Source organism: Oncorhynchus keta, unplaced genomic scaffold (genome assembly GCF_023373465.1).
Source record: "Oncorhynchus keta strain PuntledgeMale-10-30-2019 unplaced genomic scaffold, Oket_V2 Un_scaffold_139_pilon_pilon, whole genome shotgun sequence".
NCBI classification, from domain to species: Eukaryota; Metazoa; Chordata; class Actinopteri; order Salmoniformes; family Salmonidae; genus Oncorhynchus; species Oncorhynchus keta.
Window position 1 is genome coordinate 510001 of NW_026290780.1, and position 12511 is coordinate 522511.

Here is a 12511-nt window from a genome sequence, read left to right on the forward strand (position 1 = left end):
GAGGAGGAGGAGGAGAGTAGACCATCCTAGTATCACCTCATCCTCTAAGGAATAGTAAGCAGGAGGAGGAGAGTAGATAGTATCCATCCTCTAGTAAGCAGGAGGAGGAGGAGGAGAGACCATCCTAGTCATCACCTCATCCTCTAAGGAATAGTAAGCAGGAGGAGGAGGAGGAGAGTAGACCATCCTAGTCATAGTATCACCTCATCCTCTAAGGAATAGTAAGCAGGAGGAGGAGAGTAGACCATCCTAGTCATAGTATCACCTCATCCTCTAAGGAATAGTAAGCAGGAGGAGGAGAGTAGACCATCCTAGTCATAGTACCACCTCATCCTCTAAGGAATAGTAAGCAGGAGGAGGAGGAGGAGAGTAGACCATCCTAGTCATAGTATCACCTCATCCTCTAAGGAATAGTAAGCAGGAGGAGGAGAGTAGACCATCCTAGTCATAGTACCACCTCATCCTCTAAGGAATAGTAAGCAGGAGGAGGAGGAGGAGAGTAGACCATCCTAGTATCACCTCATCCTCTAAGGAATAGTAAGGAGGAGGAGGAGAGTAGACCATCCTAGTCATAGTATCACCTCATCCTCTAAGGAATAGTAAGCAGGAGGAGGAGGAGAGTAGACCATCCTAGTATCACCTCATCCTCTAAGGAATAGTAAGCAGGAGGAGGAGAGTAGACCATCCTAGTCATAGTATCACCTCATCCTCTAAGGAATAGTAAGCAGGAGGAGGAGAGTAGACCATCCTAGTCATAGTATCACCTCATCCTCTAAGGAATAGTAAGCAGGAGGAGGAGAGTAGACCATCCTAGTATCACCTCATCCTCTAAGGAATAGTAAGCAGGAGGAGGAGGAGGAGAGTAGACCATCCTAGTATCACCTCATCCTCTAAGGAATAGTAAGCAGGAGGAGGAGGAGGAGAGTAGACCATCCTAGTATCACCTCATCCTCTAAGGAATAGTAAGGAGGAGGAGAGGAGAGTAGACCATCCTAGTCATAGTATCACCTCATCCTCTAAGGAATAGTAAGCAGGAGGAGGAGAGTAGACCATCCTAGTATCACCTCATCCTCTAAGGAATAGTAAGCAGGAGGAGGAGAGTAGACCATCCTAGTCATAGTATCACCTCATCCTCTAAGGAATAGTAAGCAGGAGGAGGAGAAGGAGAGTAGACCATCCTAGTCATAGTATCACCTCATCCTCTAAGGAATAGTAAGCAGGAGGAGGAGGAGGAGAGTAGACCATCCTAGTTATAGTATCACCTCATCCTCTAAGGAATAGTAAGCAGGAGGAGGAGAGTAGACCATCCTAGTCATAGTATCACCTCATCCTCTAAGGAATAGTAAGCAGGAGGAGGAGAGTAGACCATCCTAGTCATAGTATCACCTCATCCTCTAAGGAATAGTAAGCAGGAGGAGGAGGAGAGTAGACCATCAGGAGGAGGAGAGTAGTCTAGTACCACCTCATCCTCTAAGGAATAGTAAGCAGGAGGAGGAGAGTAGACCATCCTAGTCATAGTATCACCTCATCCTCTAAGGAATAGTAAGCAGGAGGAGGAGAGTAGACCATCCTAGTCATAGTATCACCTCATCCTCTAAGGAATAGTAAGCAGGAGGAGGAGAGTAGACCATCCTAGTCATATCACCTCATCCTCTAAGGAATAGTAAGCAGGAGGAGGAGAGTAGACCATCCTAGTCATAGTATCACCTCATCCTCTAAGGAATAGTAAGCAGGAGGAGGAGGAGAGTAGACCATCCTAGTCATAGTATCACCTCATCCTCTAAGGAAGTAAGCAGGAGGAGGAGTAGACCATCCTAGTCATAGTATCATCCCTCATCCTCTAAGGAATAGTGAGCAGGAGGAGGAGAGTAGACCATCCTAGTATCACCTCATCCTCTAAGGAATAGTGAGCAGGAGGAGGAGGAGGAGAGTAGACCATCCTAGTATCACCTCATCCCTAAGGTAGTTGCTGTTACAGTTGATTACCATCCGAGCCATTATCATTCACCTGATAATAATATAATAATAATAAATAAGGAATAGCCAGGAGGAGGAGAGTAGACCATCCTAGCAGACTCATCCTTTATCCAAAGTAGACTTACAGTCATGTGTGCATACATTCTAAGGAATAGTGGGTGGAGGAGAGGAATCTAGAACCCACTCATCCCTGGCGTTACAAGCACCATGCTCTCCTCAGGACTAGTAAGCCACAGAAGGACCACATACATAAGATGAGATAGTGGTGATTATTTTTGAATTAACAGGATATGATTGGCTGCTGGTTAACCTGGATGTGGGGTATCATTGGTCCCTTCAGGGTTAAGGAATAGTAGCAGGAGGGTTGGAGACCATTAAAACTAAGGAATAGTGACAGGAGGAGGGTTGGAGTTAAAACCTCATCCAGGAGGAGGGTTGGAGTTAAAACCTATCAGGAGGGTTGGAGTTAAAACCTACAGGAGGGTTGGAGTTAAAACCTACAGGAGGAGGGTTGGAGTTAAAACCTACAGGAGGGTTGGAGTTAAAACCTACAGGAGGGTTGGAGTTAAAACCTAACAGGAGGGTTGGAGTTAAAACCTAAAACCTACAGGAGGTTGGCGTTAAAACCTACAGGAGGGTTGGAGTTAAAACCTACAGGAGGGTTGGAGTTAAAACCTACAGGAGGGTTGGAGTTAAAACCTACAGGAGGGTTGGAGTTAAAACCTACAGGAGGGTTGGAGTTAAAACCTACAGGAGGGTTGGAGTTAAAACCTACAGGAGGGTTGGAGTTAAAACCTACAGGAGGGTTGGAGTTAAAACCTACAGGAGGGTTGGAGTTAAAACCAGGAGGGTTGGAGTTAAAACAGGAGGGTTGGAGTTAAAACCTACAGGAGGGTTGGAGTTAAAACCTACAGGAGGGTTGGAGTTAAAACCTACAGGAGGGTTGGAGTTACAGGAGGGTTGGAGTTAAAACCTACAGTCAGGGTGTCACCTCATCTCCAGGAACAGGGTTGGAGTTAAAACCTACAGGAGGGTTGGAGTTAAAACCTACAGGAGGGTTGGAGTTAAAACCTAAACTCTCCAGGAGGGTTGGAGTTAAAACCTACAGGAGGGTTGGAGTTAAAACCTACAGGAGGGTTGGAGTTAAAACCTACAGGAGGGTTGGAAGTTAAAACCTACAGGAGGGTCTCCAGGAAGTTAAAACCTACAGGAGGGTTGGAGTTAAAACCTACAGGAGGGTTCCAGGGAGTTAAAACCTACAGGAGGGTTGGAGTTAAAACCTCTCTCCAGGAACAGGGTTGGAGTTAAAACCTAGGTATCTCTCCAGGGGGTTGGAGTTAAAACCTACAGGAAGGTTATTAAAACTCTACAGGGGGTTGGAGTTAAAACCTACAGGAGGGTATCTCTCCAGGAACAGGAGGGTTCCAGGAACAGGGAGTTAAAACCTACAGGAACAGGGTATCTCTCCAGGAACAGGTTTGGTGAGCCCTGCACTAGACATGTGGGCTGAAATAAGGGCGATGGGGACGAGTGTGAATGACTCAGAGGTAACCGTGGGGTGACCCCTGACCCCATCCATACAGGTTGAGTAAATTAGGACAAGAGGGAGCATAATAGTGTATCACAAGAGAAAAAGGTTTGGGTAGAGGAGCGTGTGTCGGGAGGGAACTGTGTTTCTGACTACAGTGTTTCCAAGTGTGTCGACTAGAACTAAAACGCTAAAATAAAAGTCGCTTTCTTCTCTGGTAAAGCTTTGCTGTGTATCTCTAGCCACCGCTCTCTGAAGAGGGAGGAGGACCAAAACAACAACAAGAACAAGGGAACAATAGCAACAACAAGGCGGCCATTATCGTGGGGCCTTTTCAGTCTTCTAATGAAAGACTTCTGTTTAAAAGAAAACCTCCTCTCTCCCTTTCTTCTCTCTCCCCCGTTTAATAAATTATAATGTTTTGATGCTGTATGTGATTCTTGTTTCATGAGGAATTCTAACCCCTCTTTGTCTCTCTGTCCTCTGTCTTTCATTCTGTTTGTCTCTCTGTCCTCTGTCTTTCATTCTGTTTGTCTCTCTGTCCTCTGTCTTTCATTCTGTTTGTCTCTCTGTCCTCTGTCTTTCATTCTGTTTGTTTCTCTGTCCTCTGTCTTTCATTCTGTTTGTCTCTCTGTCCTCTGTCTTTCATTCTGTTTGTCTCTCTGTCCTCTGTCTTTCATTCTGTTTGTCTCTCTGTCCTCTGTCTTTCATTCTGTTTGTCTCTCTGTCCTCTGTCTTTCATTCTGTTTGTCTCTCTGTCCTCTGTCTTTCATTCTGTTTGTCTCTCTGTCCTCTGTCTTTCATTCTGTTTGTCTCTGTCCTCTGTCTTTCATTCTGTTTGTCTCTCTGTCCTCTGTCTTTCATTCTGTTTGTCTCTCTGTCCTCTGTCTTTCATTCTGTTTGTCTCTCTGTCCTCTGTCTTTCATTCTGTTTGTCTCTCTGTCTTCTGTCTTTCATTCTGTTTGTCTCTCTGTCCTCTGTCTTTCATTCTGTTTGTCTCTCTGTCCTCTGTCTTTCATTCTGTTTGTCTCTCTGTCCTCTGTCTTTCATTCTGTTTGTCTCTCTGTCTTCTGTCTTTCATTCTGTTTGTCTCTCTGTCCTCCTTCCTCCCTCTTCTCTCTCTACTCCTCCGTCTCCCCCTCTTCTCTCTCTCTCTTCTCCTCCGTCTCCCCCTCTTCTCTCTCTTCTCCTCCGTCTCCCCCTCTTCTCTCTCTTCTCCTATGTCTCCCCCTCTTCTCTCTCTCTCTTCTCCTCCGTCTCCCCCTCTTCTCTCTCTCTCTTCTCCTCCGTCTCCCCCTCTTCTCTCTCTTCTCCTATGTCTCCCCCTCTTCTCTCTCTCTCTTCTCCTCCGTCTCCCCCTCTTCTCTCTCTCTCTTCTCCTCTGTCTCCCCCTCTTCTCTCTCTCTCTTCTCCTCCGTCTCCCCCTCTTCTCTCTCTTCTTCTCTGTCTCCCCCTCTTCTCTCTCTCTCTTCTCCTCCGTCTCCCCCTCTTCTCTCTTCTCCTCCGTCTCCCCCTCTTCTCTCTCTCTCTTCTCCTCCGTCTCCCCTCTATTCTCTCTCTCTTCTCCTCTGTCTCCCCCTCTTCTCTCTCTCTCTTCTCCTCCGTCTCCCCTCTTCTCTCTCTCTCTTCTCCTCTGTCTCCCCCTCTTCTCTCTCTCCTCCTCTGTCTCCCCTCTTCTCTCTCTCTCTTCTCCTCCGTCTCCCCCTCTTCTCTCTCTCTCTCTCTCCTCCGTCTCCCCCTCTTCTCTCTCTCTCTTCTCCTCCGTCTCCCCTCTATTCTCTCTCTCTTCTCCTCTGTCTCCCCCTCTTCTCTCTCTCTCTTCTCCTCCGTCTCCCCCTCTTTCTCTCTCTCTCTTCTCCTCTGTCTCCCCTCTTCTCTCTCTCCTCCTCTGTCTCCCCCTCTTTCTCTCTCTCTTCTCCTCCGTCTCCCCCTCTTCTCTCTCTCTCTTCTCCTCCGTCTCCCCCTCTTCATCTCTCTCTTCTCCTCCGTCTCCCCTCTTCTCTCTCTTCTTCTCTGTCTCCCCCTCTTCTCTCTCTCTCTCTTCTCCTCCGTCTCCCCCTCTTCTCTCTCTTCTCCTCTGTCTCCCCTCTTCTTCTCTCTTCTTCTCCTCTGTCTCCCCCTCTTTTCTCTCTTCTCCTCCGTCTCCCCCTTTTCTCTCTCTTCTCCTCTGTCTCCCCCTCTTCTCTCTCTCTCTTCTCCTCCGTCTCCCCTCTTCTCTCTCTTCTCCTCTGTCTCCCCCTCTTCTCTCTCTTCTCCTCTGTCTCCCCCTCTTCTCTCTCTCTCTTCTCCGTCTCCTCCTCTTCTCTCTCTTCTCCTCTGTCTCCCCCTCTTCTCTCTCTCTTCTCCTCCGTCTCCCCCTCTTCTCTCTCTCTTCTCCTCCGTCTCCCCCTCTTCTCTCTCTCTCTTCTTCTCTGTCTCCCCCTCTTCTCTGTCTCTCTTCTCCTGTCTCCCCTCTTCTTTCTCTCTCTTCTCCTCTGTCTCCCCCTCTTTCTCTCTCTCTTCTCCTCTGTCTCCCCCTCTTCTCTTCTCTCTCTCTCTTCTCCTCCGTCTCCCCCTCTTCTCTCTCTTCTCCTCTGTCTCCCCCTCTTCTCTCTCTCCTCCTCTGTCTCCCCCTCTTCTCTCTCTCTCTTCTCCTCTGTCTCCCCTCTTCTCTCTCTCTCTTCTCCTCTGTCTCCCCCTCTTCTCTCTCTCTTCTCCTCTGTCTCCCCCTCTTCTCTCTCTCTTCTCCTCTGTCTCCCCCTCTTCTCTCTCTTCTCCTCCGTCTCCCCCTCTTCTCTCTCTCTCTTCTCCTCCGTCTCCCCCTCTTCTCTCTCTCTCTTCTCCTCTGTCTCCCCCTCTTCTCTCTCTTCTCCTCTGTCTCCCCCTCTTCTCTCTCTCTCTTCTCCTCTGTCTCCCCCTCTTCTCTCTCTCTCTTCTCCGTCTCCCCCTCTTCTCTCTCTTCTCCTCCGTCTCCCCTCTTCTCTCTCTCTCTTCTCCTCTGTCTCCCCTCTTCTCTCTCTCTCTTCTCCTCCGTCTCCCCCTCTTCTCTCTCTTCTCCTCCGTCTCCCCCTCTTCTCTCTCTCTTCTCCTTTGTCTCCCCCTCTTCTCTCTGTTCTCCCTCTACCAGAAGGCGTTCAAAGACACCAGTCAGTACGTTGTCGGGGAGCTGTCTGCTCTGGAGAGCGAGCAGCGCCACATCGACGCCCGGGCGGCGCGCGTGGAGAAGAGGCTACGCTATCTCATGGACACAGGTACCAAGCCCAATTACACTGGAAAACTGTTTTGGCAAATTGAGCGTTTCACACAAACTCTCACGGAGTTGGGGAAGTGTGTGTGAGGCTGTAGTGTCCCAAATGACACCCTATTCCCTACGTAGTGCGCACTACTTTTATGGAGCCCAATGCACTATATAAGGAATAGAGCTCCATTTGGGATACGATGTGGAATCTTTGAAGCAGTGAATGTTGTGTAGCTACGGAAGGAGGGAGGGAGGGAGGCGATACGAGGGGCTGGCTGGTGGATATGAAAAGAGGGGAGGAAATGGGGGAGAGTGGGAGTAGAGGGTGATAGAAGGGGGAGAAGGAGGATAGATGGTGGGAGAGCGAGGGGGGGGAGAGAAGGGGAGACCTCTCTGGGCCAGGGTGATAAGAGAGTCTTCATGGGAAATGATAACCAGGCCTGATAGTGTCCCACCAGTGTGGGGGGGTGAGCCCCCAGCCAGCCTGATAGTGGGGGGGGAGCCCAGCCAGCCAGCCTGCTCAGCTCACATTGAACAGTGTGCTCAGCCATGCATAGCCCCCCCTCCCCCAGTACATATCTGGTCTTCAATGATATGCAGCAGAAGGGGAGAGGTGGATGATTGGTGGGGGGCATTTAAAATAATGCAAGAGGTAACACACACACTGAGAGCACGACACACACATGCACTGAGAACACAACACACACACACTTAACCCAACATACACACACAGACTCACACACTCTAAAGTGTGATCTTTTGGCTTCCATACAGGCTGATTGGTGTGGTTGGAAAGCGTTGGCTGGTGGGTAACCTTGTATAGACATGAAACAGACAGGTGTCTGAGCCAAGGGGCTCGGTTCCATTGAGTCCTGAACTGAAATAACAGAATAGGACTGCGGCACAAATTGTACCCTATTCCCTACATTGTGCACTACTTTTGACCAGATCTCCCCTAGGGCTCCCGTCTAAAGTAGTGCACTTTATAGGGAATAGGGTGCCATTTGGGATGCGGTCTAGCATTCTGTTACTGCTACTAAACAATTTATCTTCACAACAGAGCGGGCTTTGGAAAAGGGAAGAAAAGAGAGAGGGGAGGAGAAATAGAAAGGGGAGGGGAGATATAGAGGGGAGGAGAGAGAGAGAGGGGGAAGAGAAAGGGGGAGGGAGATATAGAGGGGAGGAGAGAGAGAGGGAGAGAAGAGAAAGAGAGGGGAGGAGGAGAGAGCGGGGAGAAGAGAGAGGGGGAGGAGGGAGAGGGAGAGAGAGAGAGAGAGAGAGGGGGAGAGAGAGAGGGATAAGAGCGAGGGGAGAAGAGAGAGAGAGGGGATAAGAGTGAGGGGGAGAAGAGAGGAGAGAGAGGAGGGGGGAGGGAGAGAGAGGGGGGAGGAGAGAGAGGGGGGAAAGAGGAGAGAGGGGAGAGAGAGAGGACAGAGAGGGACATAGAGGGAGAGAGAGAGGGGAGAAGAGAGGGAGGAGGGGGAGAAGAGCGAGGGGAGAGGGGGAGAGAGGGGGAGAGAGAGGGGGAGAGAGAGGGGGAGAAGAGAGAGGGAGAAGAGAGGGGGAGAAAGCAACACCAGAGTGGAGGGATTAAGGATTTTACTGCTCCTCCTGTATCGAGACATCTCTCCTCTCTCTGTTTCTCTCCATCTCTCTTCCTCCCTCATCTCTGTTTGTTGCATATGCCTCCCTTCCTCCATCCCTCTCCTCTCACCTCTTCCTCTCTCCCTCTATCCCTTCTCTCATCCCTCCCTCCCTCTCTCTCTCCCCCTCTATCTCTCTCCCCCTCCCTCTCTCTCCATCCCTCTCCTCTCACCTCTATCTCTCTCCCTCTATCCCTTCTCTCATCCCTCCCTCCCTCTCTCTCTCCCCCTCTATCTCTCTCCCCCTCCCTCTCTCTCTCCATCCATGCCTCCTTGTCTCCCTCCATCTCTCTCTCCCTCATCCCTCCATATCTTCTACCCCTGTAGGAGTGAATACCATTGTGTCAATCTGAAGGGTTTTTCCCCACTGCTGATAAAGTAGCCTTAGCTGGATACGTTGTTTACCGGAAAACACTCACACACACACACACACACACACACACACACACACACACACACACACACACACACACACACACACACACACACACACACACACACACACACACACACACACACACACACACACACACTGTCACCACACCCTGTTTTCCACAAACACACACCTTGAGCCAGATTGATATTGCACAGCTCCAGCCCAGCCAGCCCCCCTGTAAATAATCAGATAGTAGACAGGTAGTGAGGCAGCAGGATGGACGCAGCCGACACAATAATACTGGTAGTATCAGAGAGAGAAGAATTCAGCCCCGGATACGTCCCCAGAAACACCTTGTAGCATCACTCAATGACATGTACAAAATATAGTTTGGGTAAACACGGAGTGAGTGTTGGGGGTTGTATTCGCTTCTTCTATTTCCCTCTCTTCCTCCTCTCTTCCTCCTCTCTTCCTCCTCTCTCTTCCTCCTCTCTTCCTACCCTCTCTCTTCCTCCTCTCTTCCTCCTCTCTTCCTCCTCTCTTCCTCCTCTCTTCCTCCTCTCTTCCTCCTCTCTTCCTCCTCTCTTCCTCCTCTCTTCCTCCTCTCTTCCTCCTCTCTTCCTCTCTCTTCCTTCTCTCTTCCTCCTCTCTTCCTCCTCTCTTCCTCCTCTCTTCCTCCTCTCTTCCTGGTCCTCGGAGGCTGCAACGGTATTCGTTCACCTGTTTTCTTCCTCCCCTCTCTCTTCCTCCCCTCTCTCTTCCTCCCCTCTCTCTTCCTCCCCTCTCTCTTCCTCTACTCCTCTCTTCCTCCCCTCTCTCTTCCTCCCCTCTCTCTTCCTCCCCTCTCTCTTCCTCCCCTCTCTCTTCCTCCCCTCTCTCTTCCTCCCCCCTCTCTCTTCCTCCCCTCCCTCTTCCTCCTACTCCTCTCTTCCTCCCCTCTCTCTTCCTCCCTCTCTTCTTCTCTCCCTCCTCTCTTCCTCCCCTCTCTCTTCCTCCCCTCTCTCTTCCTCCCTCTCTCTTCCTCCCCTCTCTCTTCCTCCCCTCTCTCTTCCTCCCCTCTCTCTTCCTCCCCTCTCTCTTCCTCCACTCCTCTCTTCCTCCCCTCTCTCTTCCTCCCCTCTCTCTTCCTCCAGTTGGATGGATTCACTCTGTCTGCAATACTAGTGATCAACATGATTTTGTAATGACTACCTCATCTCTGTACCCCACACATACAAGGATCTATAAGGTCCCTCAGTCGAGCTGTGAATTTCAAACACAGATTCAACCACAAAGTGCTTAACAAGTCTAGCTGGTCCTGTCCCATGGCAGGCCCTGTCTGTCTAGCTGGTCCTGTCCCATGGCAGGCCCTGTCTGTCTAGCTGGTCCTGTCCCATGGTAGGCCCTGTCTGTCTAGCTGGTCCTGTCCCATGGCAGGCCCTGTCTGTCTAGCTGGTCCTGTCCCATGGCAGGCCCTGTCTGTCTAGCTGGTCCTGTCCCATGGCAGGCCCTGTCTGTCTAGCTGGTCCTGTCCCATGGCAGGCCCTGTCTGTCTAGCTGGTCCTGTCCCATGGCAGGCCCTGTCTGTCTAGCTGGTCCTGTCCCATGGCAGGCCCTGTCTGTCTAGCTGGTCCTGTCCCATGGCAGGCCCTGTCTGTCTAGCTGGTCCTGTCCCATGGCAGGCCCTGTCTGTCTAGCTGGTCCTGTCCCATGGCAGGCCCTGTCTGTCTAGCTGGTCCTGTGCCATGTGGTGGGTCTTTAAGAAGGGGGGTAGGATTCGTGGAGTGCTTTTGGGCTTGTGGTTAGATCAGAAGAGACCGTTGACTCCTGATCTGTTTGCTTCAACACGTTTTCTGCCCCCCATCTTTCCATTTCTTTCTTTTTCTCTCCTTCTCCTTTCCATTTCTCTCTCTCTTTCTCTCTCCTCCTTTCCCTTTCTCTCTCTCTTTCTCTCTCCTCCTCCTTTCCATTTCTCTCTCCTTCTCTCTTTCTCTCTCCTTCTCCTTTTCTCTCTCTTTCTCTCTCCTCTCCTTTCCATTTCTCTCTCCTTCTCTCTTTCTCTCTCCCATTTCTCTCCCTTTCTCTCTCCTTTCTCTCTTTTCTCTCTCATTTCTCTTCTCTCTCTCTCTCTCCTTTCCATTTCTCTCTCTCTCCTTCTCGTTTCCATTTCTCTCTCTCTTTCTCATTTCTCCTCCTTTTCTCTCTCTCCTTTTCTCTCTCCTTCTCCTTTCCATTTCTCTCCCTTTCTCTCTCCCTCCTTTCCATTTCTCTCTCTCTTTCTCTCTCCTTCTTTCTCTCTCTCCCTTCTCTCTCTCTCTCCTTTCCATTTCTCTCTCCTTTCTCTCTCCTTCTCCATTTCTCTCTCCTTTCTCTCCTCTTCTCTCTTTCTCTCTCTCCTTTCCATTTCTCTCTCTCTTTCCTCCTTCCTTTTCTCTCTCTCCTTCTCTCTCTCTCTCCTTTCCATTTCTCTCCTTTCTCTCTCCTTCTCCTTTCCATTTCTCTCTTCTTTCTCTCTCCTTTTCTTTCTCTCCTTCTCTCTCCCTCTCTTTCCATTTCTCTCCTTTCTCTCTCCTTCTCCTTTCCATTTCTCTCTCCTTTCTCTCTCCTTTTCCTCTCTCTCCTTCTCCTCTCTCCTCTCTTCTCTTTCTCCTCCTTCTCCTTTTCTCTCTCTCCTTCTCTTTCATTTCTCTCTCCTTCTCCTTTTTCTCTCTCCCTTCTCTCTCCTTTCCATTTTCTCCTTTCTCTCTTCGTTTCCATTTCTCTCCATGGCAGGCCCTTCTCTTCTCTCTTCTCTCTCTCTCCTTCTCTCTCATTTCTCTCCTCTCTCTCCTTCTCCATTTCCATTTCATTTCTCCTTCTTTTCTCTCTCCTTTCCATTTCTCTCTCCCTTCTCTCTCTCTCCTTTCCATTTCTCTCCCTTTCTCTCTCCTTCTCCATTTCCATTTCTTTCTCTCTCCTTCTCCATTTCTCTCTCCCTTTCTCTCTCCTTCTCCTTTCCATTTCTTTCTCTCTCCTTCTCCTTTTCTCTCTCCCTTTCTCTCTCCTTCTCCATTTCTCTCTCCCTTTCTCTCTCCTTCTCCTTTTCTCTCTCCATTTCTCTCTCCTTCTCCTTTTCTCTCTCCTCCTTTTCATTTCTCTCTCCCTTCTCTCTCTCCTCTCCTTTCCATTTCTCTCTCCCTTTCTCTCTCCTTCTCCTTTTCTCTCTCCCTTTCTCTCTCCTTCTCCTTTTCTCTCTCCATTTCTCTCTCCTTCTCCTTTTCTCTCTCCATTTCTCTCCCTTTCTCTCTCTCCTTTCCATTTCTCTCTCCCTTCTCTCTCTCCTTCTCCTTTCCATTTCTCTCCCTTTCTCTCTCTCCTTTCCATTTCTCTCTCCTTCTCCTTTTCTCTCTCCCTTTCTCTCTCCTTCTCCTTTTCTCTCTCCATTTCTCTCCCTTTCTCTCTCTCCTTTCCATTTCTCTCTCCCTTCTCTCTCTCCTTCTCCTTTCCATTTCTCTCCCTTTCTCTCTCTCCTTTCCATTTCTCTCTCTCCTCCTCCTTTCCCTTTCTCTCTCTCCTTTCCATTTCTCTCTCCTTCTCCTTTTCTCTCTCCCTTTCTCTCTCCTTCTCCTTTTCTCTCTCCATTTCTCTCTCCTTCTCCTTTCCATTTCTCTCCCTTTCTCTCTCTCCTTTCCATTTCTCTCTCCCTTCTCTCTCTCCTTCTCCTTTCCATTTCTCTCCCTTTCTCTCTCTCCTTTCCATTTCTCTCTCTCCTCCTCCTTTCCCTTTCTCTCTTTCTCTCTCCTCTCCTTTCC

General features: G+C 49.6%; 1 protein-coding gene and 1 long non-coding RNA gene across 3 annotated transcripts in view; one reads left to right on the forward strand and one right to left on the reverse strand.

Annotated features, from left to right (window-relative positions):
* The window catches only part of ehbp1 (EH domain binding protein 1), a 421276-nt gene that overhangs the window by 338498 nt on the left and 70267 nt on the right, over positions 1–12511 (forward strand). The window contains 1 exon segment of the mRNA XM_052513761.1: positions 6612–6735. Coding sequence (XP_052369721.1) covers positions 6612–6735 — 124 coding nt within the window.
* On the reverse strand, positions 514–1610 carry LOC127927414 (uncharacterized). Of its 2 annotated transcripts, none has more exons than XR_008127318.1 (3): positions 1525–1610; positions 1009–1194; positions 514–944 (listed from the first exon to the last, which is right to left on the reverse strand). It is a non-coding gene; the product is annotated as an uncharacterized LOC127927414 (long non-coding RNA). The 2 variants fall into 2 exon arrangements; XR_008127317.1 differs by lacking the exon at positions 1525–1610 and adding an exon at positions 1325–1410.